General features: G+C 38.6%; 1 protein-coding gene across 1 annotated transcript; it reads right to left on the reverse strand.

Moving 5' to 3' along the window:
• Positions 1 to 10: 10 nt before the first annotated feature.
• Positions 11 to 16,683, reverse strand: SLC25A32 (solute carrier family 25 member 32). The gene is made up of 7 exons (XM_030444704.1): positions 16,515 to 16,683; positions 12,959 to 13,112; positions 11,787 to 11,872; positions 10,508 to 10,668; positions 4,373 to 4,486; positions 3,481 to 3,626; positions 11 to 2,124 (listed from the first exon to the last, which is right to left on the reverse strand). Exons 1-7 carry the CDS (start codon positions 16,681 to 16,683, stop codon positions 1,989 to 1,991), a joined length of 966 nt encoding a protein of 321 aa, XP_030300564.1. The 3' UTR covers positions 11 to 1,988.
• Positions 16,684 to 16,737: the final 54 nt, after the last annotated feature.

The following is a 16,737-nucleotide window of genomic DNA, read 5'->3' on the forward strand; positions in this document are numbered from 1 at the left end:
ATCCAAGGTAGTTAGTGCACAACTTTTATTCTCATGATTTATTCATGTGTCTTCACAATATTTTTTGGACCATGGGTGGCAGAGTTAAACCTGTTCCACTAATTTCATTCTGCATACTAGAAAACACACAAAACCAAGTCAACACACTCCAGAGGCAAAAGAAGTTCGTAGCTGTTAGAGATCTGGACAGAAATTTGCATGGTCAACTTTCAGTAAAATTGATTTTCAACACATAGAAACTTTTACAATGAAAAAACCAAAGCTAGCTGTAACAGCCACAAGACCTTTTCTGATGAGACTGTCAGCTGTATCAGTGCATAGGATGGGACTGTAGAGGAGAAAGTTCAAATTGTTAAATTTTAAGTATACACAAAATATGGTATGTAGCAACAGAATCAACAGAAACAAGGAAGTGGACTGCTCAGTGAAAATTTAAAATACAGTTTCTGTAGTCTTCCAGATTTTAACTTAAAATTGAAATCAATTCCCTAGTCTGTTAAGATTTTATTTAAAATTCATTAAAAATATTTACCTTTTTGGTTAGTCTTTTGTTATATAAAAAACTTCTTGACGTGGTTATTCAGGTGTTTGGCCGGATTGTATTCTCCACTCCTTATGAAACTGATTACCTGTTTATGTCATGAAACCCCCATTACCTGTTGAATAATCTTTCCTAATTTATTTCCACCTCAGTTAAATTAAACTTTCTAGATACTTAATACCTTCTTATAACAGCAAAAAGCAGATGTTAAGGCCACTAATGTATTTTCTTAAAGAAGAACTTAAAATATAAAACAAACCCATATCTCCAAAAGTACATATCCTTTATAGTAATAAGTGTCATGCAAATAAATAGCATTATTATTCAAATTTGAGATGTACTGTACTTTAGTTTATTACTAAGTTAGCAAATGATATTTGTCCTTTCTTTACAGTCCTTTCTTTAGACCAAATCAGGAAACATTAGTGGGTTGGTTCGTTTTTTTAAAAATAAACTCCTATGCACAATATTTTTTAGATTACTTATGGATTATTTATTTTAGAGAGAATACTATTGAAAATTAGCATGGTCATATTTGTTAGTTTGAAAAGTGTATCACTATGGGATTATGAGGAAAAAACCCACTTTTTAAAAATGTAAGCCTACTTTCAAATATGCATTTACTTAGTAATACTTGGTCAGATGTATCAGTAATGGAGACAGAATCTCCTGCAGAGACAGTGGGGGTGCAGGCAAAGGAAGAGAGAGAATATAAATTAAGTCAGTGGCCAGCAATGCACACAACATACACTTTGATCTAGTGCTAAAAGCAAGCCAAAAACCACAGTGCAAGTCTGTCCTGGTATGAAACAAGAACTGGGTTTCATCAGATTGGAAATTATTCAAACCCAAGACTGAAGAGCTGTTTTACAAAACAATTTGAGTCTCCAAACTGCACCCCACCAAAGCAGCATTTTTGTGTTGGATGAGTAATGGAATTTAAAGCGTTCCATATGCTAAAATCTGACAAATAACACAGAGGTGGATACAGAAGACATTCCTGTAAATGCCTACATACATATTTTCTTCATGAGACTCGGATCAAGATTTATGAAAGTTTTGACCTACCCCAGGAGTTTCTTTTATATGAAATTTTTGACTTCTGTAGGAGCAGAATCTGACCAACTGTTACCTCAAGACTTGTCAGTACTGATTAGTCTTTTATCCCAGGCAGGCCAGGATGAACTGGATTGCTGCACAGCTGCCTTCACCCAGTCACAGTGCTATTATTACACAGTTGCAGAAACAGCTCTTTCAAGCAGACACAGCTGATTGAGAGGAAGGCAGCAATGCAGGAACATTCAGCAAAAGAGATGTTGGGAAGGCTTTAGCATCTCCAGGTTCTTTCCTCAAAACCTAGGTCAATTCACAGTGTCAAAAAAGACTCTGTGAGTCCCAAATCATAAATATAAAAAAATAGATTCCTTATGAACACAAGCTTGTACCTTTAATTATTTTGTTTTTTAAAACCAAGTAAAAAACCAGACACGTTTTCATAAACGACAAAGGTAATGCAGCAGGCAGGAGTCACTCTGATCACATTGGGGATAATTCCTTTGTAAAATCCATTAATTCCTTCTTTCCTTTAAAGACAGAGAAAACACATTTAGCTTTACTTAACATATTCTAATAGAGATCATATATAAAACAATGTCCGGCCTTTTTCTTTTCATACTGAGAGAGGTACTTCAGTTTAGGAGTAACAATTTCAGAATGATTTCTTACTACAGTGTTAAAGAGACGTAAAATATCAAATCTTAATCCATAATTTTCTGAACATACAATAGTGTTCTCTAGGTCAGTTATATACGTGGTATCAAGTGGTTTGGTTTTTTTGTTTTTTTTTTTCACTAAGCAGAAGGCAATTTACTATTTTTCTTCAGGCCACAATAACTGGTTAAAATAAATTCAAATTTCTGTAGCATGTTCAAAAAACCATTTACATATTTATTCTGACTGAAGCCAACAGGACTGAAAGGCTTCTTGGTTCTGAGTAATGTACCAGTAGGTGAGCGGAGGGTCAACATAACTAAGGAAAATCAGCATTTATTTCCAGAGAATTAAAGTACCTCTGCCAGAATTTTGATTCCACTGGCCAAGATTCTAAATTCTCCAGACTTGAATCAGAGTATTCATGTTAAAACTTTCCAAGACTTTTAATCTTAGCTCCCTATTTTCCAGCTTCATAGGGGCCTAGGACACCTGGAGCAATGAGTATAGATCATAGAAAATACTGGGGTATGGCATTCAGTACCCTCCCTAGGGATCTAGGTTGCATTTGTTTCATAATGAGTACAGCAGTGGCCCCAGGACAGCTGCATACATTCACCCTTTATCATAAGACTTATTAAGTCTTTCTATAGACTGCAGCACAGCACTGAGGTATCAGAGCTATTTTTGCTTTGAACTGCCTTCAGTCAAAATGGCTGTACTACACCGGAGCAGATATGGGTAGATGTGAGATAACAGTTCTCTGAAAGCCCTGCAAGAAGCTGGGACTAAATGACAAATTCATCCAGACCATAGGGTAACCCAGGGACACCAGTATAAATGGCTCTGGCTAGCTCACTTCCTCCTGCCATGAATCTGGATTAGCCACAGCTCCCAGCAGCACAACCCTCCTGTCATAGGTGATAACCTAAAGCAGTTCAAGTGAGACTGCACTGTTAAAAAGCCCCAAGTTATTTGTTGAAGTGTAAGTAAAATTTGAGGGAAAGTAAACAGAATAAGTAACAGAAGTCTGCAGGGTCACTCCTATTGCCTCTTTTCTCCTTAGACTATTGCTATTAGTGGCATCTTGCACAAAATGACTTTGCACAGCTACCATTTTATTTGCTCTGAGCCGTGCTGAAAGTCACCAGCATGGAAACTAGAAAATGCAATTCTGATTCTGTAAGACTCACTTTCCAAGATGTAAGCTTTTAACTCTGCATGCCTACCTCCACGTCCTGTGGATCACATCAAACACACCAGAATATGTATTATGCTGATCTTGAAGACGAGTTCGCACAACTTGATAGGGATATGTTGCTGATACAGCAAATATTTTGGACAGAGCTGCCATTATTATGTATTCCACAGTGTTCTAAAAACAATAGAAAATACCAGGCTTGCTGTAATTATGCATTAATTTATCTAATTTCCAAAAATTTTACTTGATTTTTAAACACTGAACTAAACAATATTCTAAATAATTTGCCTCTTATAATACCCACATTTTAAAAAAATGGCTGTGCTTACTACATACAGTACTATAGGTAATTATCACAGAATGGTTTGGGTTGGAAGGGAGCTCAAAGATCACCTTGTTCAAAACCCCTCTGCATGGGCAGAGACACCTCCCACCAGACCAGGATGCTCAAAGCCCCATTCAACCTGGCCTTGAACTCTTCCAGGGAGGGGGCATCTACAGCTTCCCTGGACAACTCATTTCCCAGAGTGTTTACAATGAATTTTGTAATTCATTGTAAAATGTGTGTAGGACCCTCTCATTCCTATCAAGTGAAAAAGTACCTTTTCCCAACTTGCATCTGTTTGCAGAGTTTTGCAAATATGTGCTTACGACTTCCACCTATAGTTCCAGAAAGACAAACATTCTCCCTCTAAAACTCTAAAAACACTTCCTAAAATGAGAAATTGGTTTCCCTACAAAAAAACAGCACTAGCCAGTTGCTTGTTTCTAAAAAGTGAAAAAGCATTATTTCCTATTACATTATATATTCCAATTAATATATCAAGATGTATATTTGGCTATTCTATGGCATATACAAAATGGAATAAAATCCCACTTGTTCACATGCCACAACACATTTCTTTTCTCAACAGTCTTACCAATTTTGTATCTGACACTCTGTTTCTGTAAGTGTTGTATCTCTGTTTCAAATCCTCATATGCCATGAACTGCAGTGCTCCATGTGAAGTTCCAAACAGACCAGGCACAAATCCCTAAAAAACAGCAGTAAAATAAGGTTAAACAGCAACTCACAAAGACCATATACAACTAGACAGTGCTCATCTTACACACATCCATGTGTGTATCATTACTTACAAATTGTAATGGCACCCATTTACTGCATGGTATGACTCAAAGACCATTCTAGATTGGTATTCCTACTAGTAAGCATCACACAAAAGTGTAACAAATGTTACTTTTCTCCAAATGACATGCAGATGAAAGTCACATAATGAGCAAGATAAAACAAGTGGCCTGGGGACTTCACAGACCACAAACAGATCTCAGAAAGCTGGTAACAAGGATCAGCTTGAACAACCTGCAGCCTCAGTGTCTAGGTAGCAGCTCTAAGCTGTTTGGTTCCCACCTGAGAATAGTAAGGGAATGACAGAAGCTGGCATCACTTCAGTGAGGAACATCAGAAGCAAAGGTACAAAAAAATTCTTGTGATCAAGTCCTGGATGTAGGTGTGTGTATAGAATGTGTATCTATGATACATATACATTTCTATATAAAAGTGCACAGTGGAAAGCTGAAGGGCAGAGATGAAAAATTAACTCATACCCACAAATTATTTCCATTAAAGAAGTAAATCTAAGATTCAGATCAGTCTGAATGCATTCCTCACCCAGCTCAGAGTGTATCCTAAGGCAGCCCAGTAGAGATGACCAAAGGCATAACACAGCACTTGGGGAAATGTTCCCCATTTGTAAGAGGCAGTAATGGAGAGTAAGACTACATATAAAAATATACAGAAGTCTTTTCTTTCAAAAAGGTTGAAGTGAATGGGGAAAGCTGATACTTTCTGAAGTGTCTCTACAATAAAGAGAAGGTAGCAGTTCAACTGAGCAGGACTAGCTCAGTTGGAAATGAGCTGGTAGCTGCATGGGTCTGAAAAGCACTGGTTTTCTTTTTGAAGAGTTGGTCACTTACACTGGAAAAATACAAATAAATGGAGAATTAATCATCTTGGCCAGAAACAACTTAAGAGCAGCCAAAAGAGCTAGAAACTGTTGCAAAGGGACAAATGACTCTAAGAAGCAAAATATCTAATAATAATAGAAGCAATAATCTAATAATAATCTAATAATCTAATAATAATCTAATAATCTAATAATAATCTAATAATAATAGAAGCAATATATTCAAGCATTGGAATGGGCTGCCCAGGGAAGTAGTGGATTCTCCATCCCTGGAGATATTTAAAAAGAGACTGGATGTGGCACTCAGTGCCATGGTCTAGCAACTGCAACGGTGGTTCAAGAGTTGGACTCGATGATCTCTGAGGTCCCTTCCAACCCAGCCAATTCTATGATTCTATGATCTCAATAAATATTCAGATACTGAATAGTTTTATCTATTTCCCAAGATCCATTCAGGTAAAACAGAGGAATTGAAAGATGAATCCAGACAAAAAACTCTGTATTACACTAAATACTAAGCCTGGAGAAGGAGAAGAAAAAGAGAAGGGACACTGGTAGGAGTCCATTGGAATGTCTTATGTGTAAGAAGACAGAGTGATAAATTACTTCATAAAGTCCTAACTTGAAAAAAGAAATTACCAAAACAGCAGGTATAAAAATTGTACCAAGCCTCTACCACTTCAGAGATTAGCCCTCTGAATGCTATAGATTTCTTAAGTTTATGATATTACAGTCATTCAGAAAGTGATTTTTAGGATCTCTCTGATAAATGTGGGTAAATTTATCCTCAAAGAAGAAAATGAATGAACTAATCATCAGTGACCAGGAATTGACAAAATGCACTAAGAGCTACCTAAAGTCCCAGAAAAAAACTCTTCCCCAAATGGGGGCAAGTAGAATTAAACCAAACAGCTAGATTTTGTCAACTCCGAGAATAATCATATAATATTGTAAAGTTTGAAGCCAAAAGGCCACAACAGAGGGAAAAGGACAACTTTGGTTTCCACAAATCCTGGATCAGAAAACTAACTGGTAATATAAAAACAGAAGAGAAAAAGAACAAAATTACTGAAAATGTAAAAGAAAAAAATATCTGAGCAAAACAAGGAATAGGAGAAAATATCTTCTCAAGGAAGAAAAGCAAGGAATATCTTCTCAAACATTTGCTTACGATTAGACATTAAACCCAATAAAGGTCAGAAGAAGTAATTGTTCTCTACTTGGAAAAAATTAGAATGATGTATTTATATCAAAGGAGAATGAGGCAATCTTTTCCCCACCACCAAAAGAAAAATGTTAAACAACATTTAAAGGGACTAAACTCTTAAATTTAAGCCAGAGGATTTGGATAACTAGCACTCAAGAGTCCTAAAGCATTTACTGATGATTACTGCTAAATGAGTACCAGCATGTTCAAAGTCTTGAGCTGATAAGAAAAACTTCCAAAAGCTGAAGGACTTTTAATGTTTAGGCAATATTAAAAAACGCAAGAAGGGAGTGAGGATGATGCACCTCAGTAAAATAAGACCTGACCCAGGCTCCCATTGATCACACAAAACAATGTGATGTTATGGAAAAATATTTCAAAGCAAAACTGTTTTTTTTTCACAGTAATGAAACCTCTTGGCTGAGGAAGTTTTTGAAATATTCCTAATCTGTTGTCTTATTCTTACATTTTGACACAAAAATCTTTCTTGCCACAATATCTAATAGCATTTGGTATCTATCTTTCATCTACAAATGACACTGAAGATCAATTTTATAATAATTACACTTTTATGAATTTTATTTTCTTAGTTTTAATATTCAAGCATATTTTTGTCATGAGGACTTAACAGGATCAGTGGTTGCTTAAAGAAGTCTTGTTTGAATTCTGTTGGAATACTGGGACAATACACATAAATAATTACATAACTAGAAATCTAAATGGCAAAGTATATAATTCTGAACAGTAGCAAATGGGGAAAAAGTTGTAATTTAAGCTTGGCTAGAGATCCAGGACAAGAGCATAATGTCCTGTTGGTTAGCATTTCAAAGGTTGGCCATCACAATGAAAAGGAACAGGCAAATGTGTATAGTGGAAAGCCTGGGCTTCTTAGTAAAAATGGGAACAAGGGTTAGTTTGGTGATACAGAACTCACACTGCTGCCTGAACTGCTTGAGAGAGCTCATACCACAGCAGCCCCTGCTGTATGTTTTGAAAGAATGCAGCAGATTTCCCTTGTAATCTGTTTAGCATTGTCTTTGTTTGGGTTCTCCATCTGCCAAAGACCAGTTGTAGAAGAGTACCCTGCTCTGACAACATGTGCAGGAAAAGAGTGGAAATACTCTGTTATCTCCCTGTGCATCTCAATTCATCATGGTGAAAGATGATACCATCTTTTAAGTGAGTTACTTATGCTTCTCTCTAGCTACTTACAGTCAAGATGGCCAAATCTCAGTTGATTTTACTATATGCAAGCACAAAGGCATAGAAAGTCACTTAGCTTACAAACTGAACATTTGCCAGAAGGAAAATAGCATCAGTAAAAGAACAGCAAAATAAAGAGTGCCAAGTACCTTGGACAACAATGGACTGGAAAAAATATTTTATCCCCCCAGCTCTAAAATCTTCCCTTTCAAAGGTGAAATGACAATATATTGTGTCCAATAAACCTATTTCACATGGTAACAAGCACACATTAGTTGCTGTTAGCATACTGCATTATTATTCTCAGTCTTGATGACTCTACATCTTCTTTAATCTTCTTAAATTTTCTGCACTCCCTGTTTATATTACCACTGTCCACTAAGCACCGATTTATTCCTACTTGCTGCCTCTTCATCACCACAAAAAGAGAATGGAAAACACAAATCCAGAAGCATGAAGAGCAGGAAGAACATTAGCTGCATTCTAGACTGATGTCTTAGTAGTCAGTCACTGTAGATTAGACATCTAACAGTTTTCCAGGAGCTCAGAGATATTTTATGTTCTTCTGAAGGTGCCAAATCCAACAATCTTACAATGCTTATTGCAATGATTATTTTACAATGCTTGGTCTCTTCTGCCTTGCTCTTGAAGTGTACAGCACTTTTTAACATGAATATGGTTGCATGACATTCAACTTCAAGGCAAACTAATTTGTTTTAGAGCTCAGATACCCAACAGATCTATATGCCTGTTCCAATTACATAACCCCAAGCTGCTTTTTTCCCTCAGCCTAATGTGAGACAGAGCAGGTTTGTTCCCAGTCATCTGGGGGATGGAGGCAAAATGGACAAAGCCTAGTGGATGGACGATGGGGAAGATCACTGACTAGATCTTTACTGGGATAATCAGTGAAAGAAAGGCTCCTGTCTTTTCAAAACCAGGTCAAGTTGAAGAAGAACAAGTAATCAAGGACCCCAGCTTCACATCAACTAATTTAATTAACTAACAATGCTCAGGAGAACTAATAAAACTGGCTGTGATCCCTGCTAGAAAGACTGATACATCCTGATATCAGTACCTTTATGCTCCAAAGGACTGGAAGGAATTGCTTGGATCTCTAACAGCATTTTGTGCAATAAAGAGATAGATATGGAATTGCTTGGACAGAAATACTATTCTTTAGAAGACTCATCTCAAATCAGAAAGAAGATACTTTCAGATTTTCTTTCCAACTTGTGGTATTATTCTCCAAGATGCCTTTATTTGCTATAAGGAACTCTATCTGAAATTAAGATTATAAGGAAAATGAAGACATTTCATGCACTACAGCTCCTGCAACTCAAGACAACCAACAAAACTTCAGCCATCAAATTTCAAATAAAGGAGGGAAGAGAAAATATGAAAACTCCAAAACCAGAAAATGGGGGAAAGATAAAGTATGAAGAGGTGTCTTTACCAAATATAGAGAAGGTTGAGAGAATTTTGGCATTGAATGGAAGTTGCTCATGTGTCTGTAGTTATATAGATCCCTCAGAACCTATCTAGGTCACCAGCTTTGCAGAACTGAGGTAATTTGCTCTTTCAAAGAAATTACCTGGCTTAGTTCCTTCTTGCAGATTAACAGGACATAGATGTGTCTAGTGCCAAAGGGAACATGCATGAACCATCTGAAAATTAACTCAGTGGAAGGACAACTTAAAAAACTAAAAGATGCAAGAAATTAGAACATATCTACATGGAACAGAAAAGACATCCACACAGGCAAAACTGACATCCTGACAGTTTCAGTTTAGGAATAAGTAAGGCACTATGTTCCTGTTGTCAGAATCTGGCATCTATTGGTATGGGGCATTACTAGTCTTTCAGCATGGAGGGATTATATTTTTCACTGAAAATTAAAGAAGTTAATGTTCAGTAAGCAGGAAAATTCCTTAGAAATAGTGTTCTTGTTCTAGAGCATTACTTGCAGGAGAAGAGACAGACTGAACTAAAATAGGTTTCTTCACACCTTCCAGGCACTGATGAACACATCTTGATGCCATGGCCTGAAGGGAGGAGGATGCAAAAAGTCCAAATCCAGTTACCATCTGTTTCCCTAAATTAAAAACCCCTCACATACGCAGACCATATTTAGAAGTCAGCAAATTTTATGGATCTAGAGACGACAGATTACAGACTTCAATAGCTAGAGGACAAATGAGCAGTTTTAAAACTGTCCACTGTGGATAAAACAATTAGCAATTACTTTACTCACCTGTTAGGTGAGTCAGATGTCAGAAAGAGAGAGATAAGGGACATATAGGAAGAAAGAACTAGTATCAAGACAGACTGTGTTACTGTTTCCCTCCTTACACAAATTCTAATTGAGGAAGGCTCCACAAAATTAATAAGCAGCTTGTAGTTTACTCTCATTTCAGCATTATCACTCAATAGCAGATGGCTTAGCTGTAAAGCTTACACTCTATTGCTCAGTGATTTCCTACATTTCAACAGTCAAATAGCTCTTCTTCTGATTAAGCCTTTCCTCTGCAGTTTTTCAGTGAGAAAGAAGACTCACAGAATAAAAACAAGTGAACTAATACAAAAAATTACTTGCACATTTATTGGAGATGAGTATTTCAAGTCTCATCATGCTACTGAGTGGTGCCAGACAACCTGGAATTTTTCTTGGATTTTATTACCTTATATAAGCCACGTATGCCCTCTGACTTGTATATCTTTATAAGAGCATCAAACATTCCTCTGTACTGCCGCTTTGATGGATCAACACCAGCATTATACTGCAGCACAAGTCGTGTCTTCGTGACCCATATTGGGTTTGTAATACAGAGAGTCATGGCCCCTAAGAACAGATGGAAGTTAGACTGGTTGTTATGCCAACTCTGATGTTTGTCTCACTTTGTTCAGTCCAGTGTAACACAGGCATCTAAAATGACAAAACTACTTATCCTACAAGAGTACTCATATTACTTAAAACAGGTGAAGCTAATGCCTACCATTGTTGCCCCTCTCTGCCTTCAAAGCTCACAGCCAAGCCCAACCTCCTCCTGCTGAGATTACTTCTGTAGAGCAGATGAATTCTTTGCATATCCTAGTACATCCCTTTTTTTTGCCTCACCTTTCCCCAGCCAGTTGTGTTAACTGCAGTAGATAGGAAATATAAGTAATTTCTTAATGTATTCCGGATTATCCTAGTTATTACTTGGGTATAAAATTGTTCAGACTTTAATGGACACCTCTGTTATGAGAACTTTCCTAATAATATTAACAGATTAATAGAAGCAATCTGTAAGTAGCTTTATTGGTTACTGAAAATACAGTTTTAAAATAACCCATTACTATTTCTCTCATCAAACAGTAGGCCTTATATTTCAACATTAAATGAATGCTCCACCATGGTAATAAAAACTATTCTCAACTGTCTAGAATACATACAACACAGAAGCAAGTGCAAAAACATATGGCAGGGAAAACATATTAAGCCTTGCTGATAGAAGTCGTATTTTTATTTCAGAACTTTAGTTTCTAGGAAAACTTGGACCATGAAGATTTTCAAAGATCAATGACCAATTCACTTATTCTGCTAACTTCCATAGGCCTTCTCTTTTTCAGGTCTAAGTGTTTAACATTTGACAAGTTAACTAGCTGGTAACAGCACCTGTATCTAGTTATATTTTAGGACTCAATATAGTATTAAAAAAGGAAAATGCTTATATGCAATGAAAACAAGGTCAAAAGGTATTTTGATAACTGCTATTTCTGAGCAAAACTGAAAATACCACAGTGATCTATTTTTAATCATGACATCATTAATTTATTTCAGACAACAAATGACTGCATCTGGACATGAACACTTACACTTGCCACCTGTAAGAAAAAACAGCACTGACAGACAAAGGCAGGGAGCAGCATATGGAAAGGCTAGAAGCAAACTTTAATCTTCTTTGCATTTAAACTCACCAGCCTCTGCAGCTGACACGAGGTGTTCGGTTGCACCGAGACTTTCCAACTTCCCTTCCTTCTTGTAAGCTTTGATAGCATTGTAACTGGAAAATGAAAAATATATTTTGGTAAAAGTGAGAACAAACCAGAACACTAAAAAAACCCAACCATATAAACAAACAAAACCCCGAACAAGTCACTTCACATCACAGAAAACATTAGGTGTCACACAAACTTTGAAAACAGATATTTAAGCAAAATATGTTTGTTTAGTTGATTAATTAATGTCTGAGCAGTTAGCATTTTAAAGTGAACCATGCTAATACATATTTAAAGTGATAAAGTATTCCTGGCAGTATCAACAGAACTGTTCCTTGAAATAGCTATCTGATCTCAAAAATCAACTTGGAAAATTATTTGATTGTCTCCTTTTTACTGACAGCAACAGTGGCAGCTATCTATCTTTTAGCTTGGAAATACACTGAGCTTTCTCTTGATGCAGTTTCCAGTCTTTGTGGATGGAGAAAGGGTTGAAAGGAGCTGAACTGACAACGGGAACCTATAGGAGAGCTTGAGAACTGAAATATAATAACAGAGCCTAGACAACTGACAAGTGATGTTTGAATAGGGACACCAACTAATTATTTCTTAAAGAGTTTGATCAGCAGGGATCAGCAGTAAAGCAGTTCATAGTTACACAGCTAATAAGGTAGAAAAGTATTTAAAAACAGGCTTTATTAGAAAAGCCTAAGCATCAACTCACAAAAATAATGAAAGAACTGATACTAATATTATTAAAAATAATTTAAACATTTAGCTTTAGCAGTGAACTTTATTGTGTTCTATAATTCTTAACATGTCAAGTTTAGGATTTTTTTTTTTTGTGAGGTTTTAAGCACAGTGTATTGGCACTTTTAGAAAGATTCTTTGTGAATGATGTCACCATCTCACAAGTTCCTTCGATTTTCACAGTATCAAGGGAATGCACTGTACTTGCCAAATTAACAGGTCACTGACTCAAAGTGCTTAAATTCTAAATAGCAAACCATAGTGAAGGGCAACAGACTTTGACTTACTAAAAGAATCACAAGTTTATCAGTCACTTAGCACATTTTTATACCCCCCCCAAAGAAGATGCAGGGTGTATCTGAAAATTACATTGCACAGAATGACATATTTTACAGCTCTACTTACAAGAAAAGTAAAGTCCCCAAGAAGCCCCAGCTCCCACCATGTTTGGAGTTACTCCTTGATATAAGCCTCGCAGCCCTTCATGCTTCCAGACAGTGGTCATACAGTGGAGAATCCCATTGTATTTTGGCCTCAGCTCCAATCCATCATTTACTATGGAAGAAAGAAATTATACTGAAAAATATTTCAGGAAGCATCAAGTTCAGCTGTGTAAAAGCTACCACAGAAGTACACAGCCTCCAAAGCAAGATGCAAAAGAAAAGGAAAACCTAACCAATCAACTCTGTTTTACAAGAATGCAAGAACTGAGATTTATAGATTCATAAATCTAAAGTTAAAAAAAAATAAAAATACTTCTAAGCTCTGCAAGAGAAATGTTCCCATTAATCTGACAAGGCTGACTGCACTGCTGTGTGTTTTTGGTGAGCAGAAGCTTTGTGTTTAAGGTTTTCTCTTCTTTTTAGCTCCTCACAATCTTTGCATCATATTTCAAACAGTATGTGTGGGGTCTATGACTGAACATTTCTGTAAGGAGTTTAGACAACAAGCCTCAATTAACAACTCCTAAATTCAATCTTCACTTTTAAAATGTTCTATAAAGCCCTGACTATTTCTAACAGGTAATATCTTATTGATTCCACAGTCAGTTGTTAACAAGACAGTCAAAGGTTATTTCCATAAAAACTTCCCATGTTCTCCTTTTATTCCTACTGAAGAGATTTTCAGGAAAATACGACATGCATGCACTTCTCCAACCCAATAATCAAACAGCTGGTTGTCCAAATATTCAGAACACATCCCTGTCAAAAGGATAAGAAATATGCAAGTTTTTGCTTGACAGATTTCATTTAGAACACAGATGCTTATGCAACATACTATTGCTCCTACCATAACAGCAAGAGGGTAAGTTGGCTACTGATAAGGTGTGATACAGCAAATGGTGAAATGACAAGAGATAACAGAGGCTGCAACCCAGGGAATTCTGACCTGGACATTTTCTTCACCATAGTGGCCGAATTCTGGAAAAAGTTGCCAGAAGAGGCATCTTTGGAGGTGCTCAGAACTATGACAGACAAGACCCTGAGCAATCTGATCTAAGCAGAACTTATCTGGGTTGGGGCTGAACTCCACAGGTCTGCCCCAAATTACTCTATGATGCCAAGATAGCAGCAGCTTTCATTCTCAATACAGACTTGATTGCAGTTTTACTGAAAATTAGTCTCAAAGTTTTACAATCAGCATAGCTTTTCTGGACCCATCAAGATTAATCCTTCTGTTCAGTGCTACATTTATTATTTGTGCTTCTTTGAAATTTGTTACAGTACTGTATGTTGTAACTTCAGGAATATAGACAAAACGCTTTTTCTGAGCACACTGTAACAAGGCCTCAGCACCGTAACAATCACTCAAACCTTGAACACAAATTGTCTCTTTTCTCATGCCCTGCTAGAGCACTACTAGGCCTCTCCCATAGACTTTTCTGAATTTTTTTACTATGCTGCCATTAAATCAGGTTTAAAAGCATATTAAAAAAAGGCAGGAAATCATATATGAATGCGAGTCTGTCTGTCAAGGATGCCACTGCGAAGCTGCACATCACTGATTTCTGATCTCAACACTTATCTCCTGGATGAAGACAAAATACAGGAATCATTATTTTCAACCCAAGGATGTGCAGTTACCCTTCTTTCACACTGTACACTGACTAAAATGCTAACTGGAAGCAATGCAGAGTAAGTTTAACATTGGAGTGCTAGTTCAAAAACATGTCAGGGCCTCCAACAATGGAATGAAAGGGCTGTTAACCACACATACACACCAGGGAAGGAGAGCCTGCATCCCTTGATATGAACTCAAAGCATACCAGCATGTTATTCTGTCCCATGCCAATAGATGAATTCTCCAGCTATCAAGAGCCAACACACAAGCTATTCCTTAACAGACAGACATTAGTTCTCAATGACTGGAACAAATTTTTGTAAAAAAGCCATGAATGGTGATGAGTCCAACTAAAACCTGACAGATGGAAATCAGGAACAAAACTAGTAACATCATATAGAATCATAGAGTAGTTTAGGCTGGCAGTCACCTCCAGAGGTTATCTAATCCAGCCCCCTGCTCAAAAGAGATCTAATTAGATCAGGTTATGCAGGGACACATTTATTTGGTTCCTGCATGCTTCCAAAGCTGAAGAGATTACAGCCTCTCTGGGTAACCTCTTCCAGTACCCAACCACTCTCACGGTAAAAATAGTTTTACCTAATAAATAAGGGAATTTTCCATGTTCCTGCTCTTGCCTTAAAAGTATTTACTTTCAAGCAGAAGCTGGTTCCACCTTTGCTATGTCCTCCATAGTCACATCTCCCTTTAGGCCTCTGTGAGGCTGAACAGATCCTGCTTGGTCAAACTGTCCTCCTATGTCACCTGTTCACGCCCCTCCACCAGTCTGGTGGTCTCTACTGGAATCATGCCAGTAAGGCCATCTCTGTCTTGCACTGGTGAACCCCAAACTAGGCACAGTACCTCAGATGTAGTCTTATAAGTGCAAAATAGAGAAAAAGGAGCACTTCTGCTGGACACGCTGCTCATGATAAAGCAAAGGACGTGCCCACACTATGATATGAAGTGAAGCGTTTAAATCCAAGCAAAAAAGTCTGCTTGGAAATGTAAGGCTTTAATGTTATAGAACTTCTCAGTGAGAGTTCACTAATTGGTTCTGAGATCTTAAACACCCCTGTGTTTTCATTTAAAAATACAATCCAAAGATGGAGCAAAACATTTCAAACTCCATAAAAGAAAAAATGATAAAAGGGCAATATGTTTTTCTTATTAACAGCAGAATCAGCAGAGCAAAGAAAGGACATTTTCCTACAGAAAACCAAACAAGTTACGAGCTCTCTGCAAAACAATACCCCTACTGTTAGCAACTAAGACTGTTATAAAACAAAACCACTGTTATGCTTTGAGTGTTCAAAGTCTTGGGCATGGAGGTGAACTCTGCACACCGCCTTGAGACAATCCACCTGTTAAAACCAGAAGATGCTGCTTACTGCACCCCACGGTCACGGTGGCCTTGAAAAAGAGGCAAAAGCCTGGTCAGCTCCCTGATCCGCCTGGAAACAGCCTGAGGTACATTGTACAGTCCCTAGAAATGACAGATCAAGCTTTGGGATAGGGGGGAGAAAAGAACCCCAAACCGTCCCTTGCGGCCCACGGCCTGCTTATTCCAAGCCGTGGGGCTGCCCCACCAGGCAGCCGCAGACAGGCGTGGGCGAAGCCGCGCGGGCCCATCCGGCCCTGCCTTCCCTCAGTAAAACAGCCGGCGGCTCCCTGGCTGGGGAGCACCCAGCTCGGCCAGACCGCCGCACGTTCAGGACGAAGCTCGGTCTCCCCTGCAGCCCACAGCGGTGAGCCGGGGGGCGCCGGGCCCGGAGCTCTCCCGGAGCACCCACCGCCCGAGCAGGCGCCCCGGCCCCGCGGGAGCAGCCCCCGCCTTGCGGCTCTGGGCCCGAAGCCTCGCCGTCCCGGGTGGGGGTGCGGCGGGCGCGGCCTCACCTGCGAAGCGGATCTTGACGAGGTCGAGCGGGTGGAGCACCAGGGTGGAGACGAGGCCGCCGCCCAGCCCCGCCGCCAGGCTCTCCACCTGCACGTGCCGCAGCAGGGACCGCGCGGGCGGCGGCGCCCCCGGCTCCTCCACGGCGCACGCGGACCCCGGGTCGCCCATCGCCGGCGGCCAACGGCGGCAGCGCGCGGGCAGGGGGCGGGGCGAGGCGGCGCT

Source organism: Calypte anna, chromosome 2, assembly GCF_003957555.1.
Source record: "Calypte anna isolate BGI_N300 chromosome 2, bCalAnn1_v1.p, whole genome shotgun sequence".
NCBI classification, from domain to species: Eukaryota; Metazoa; Chordata; class Aves; order Apodiformes; family Trochilidae; genus Calypte; species Calypte anna.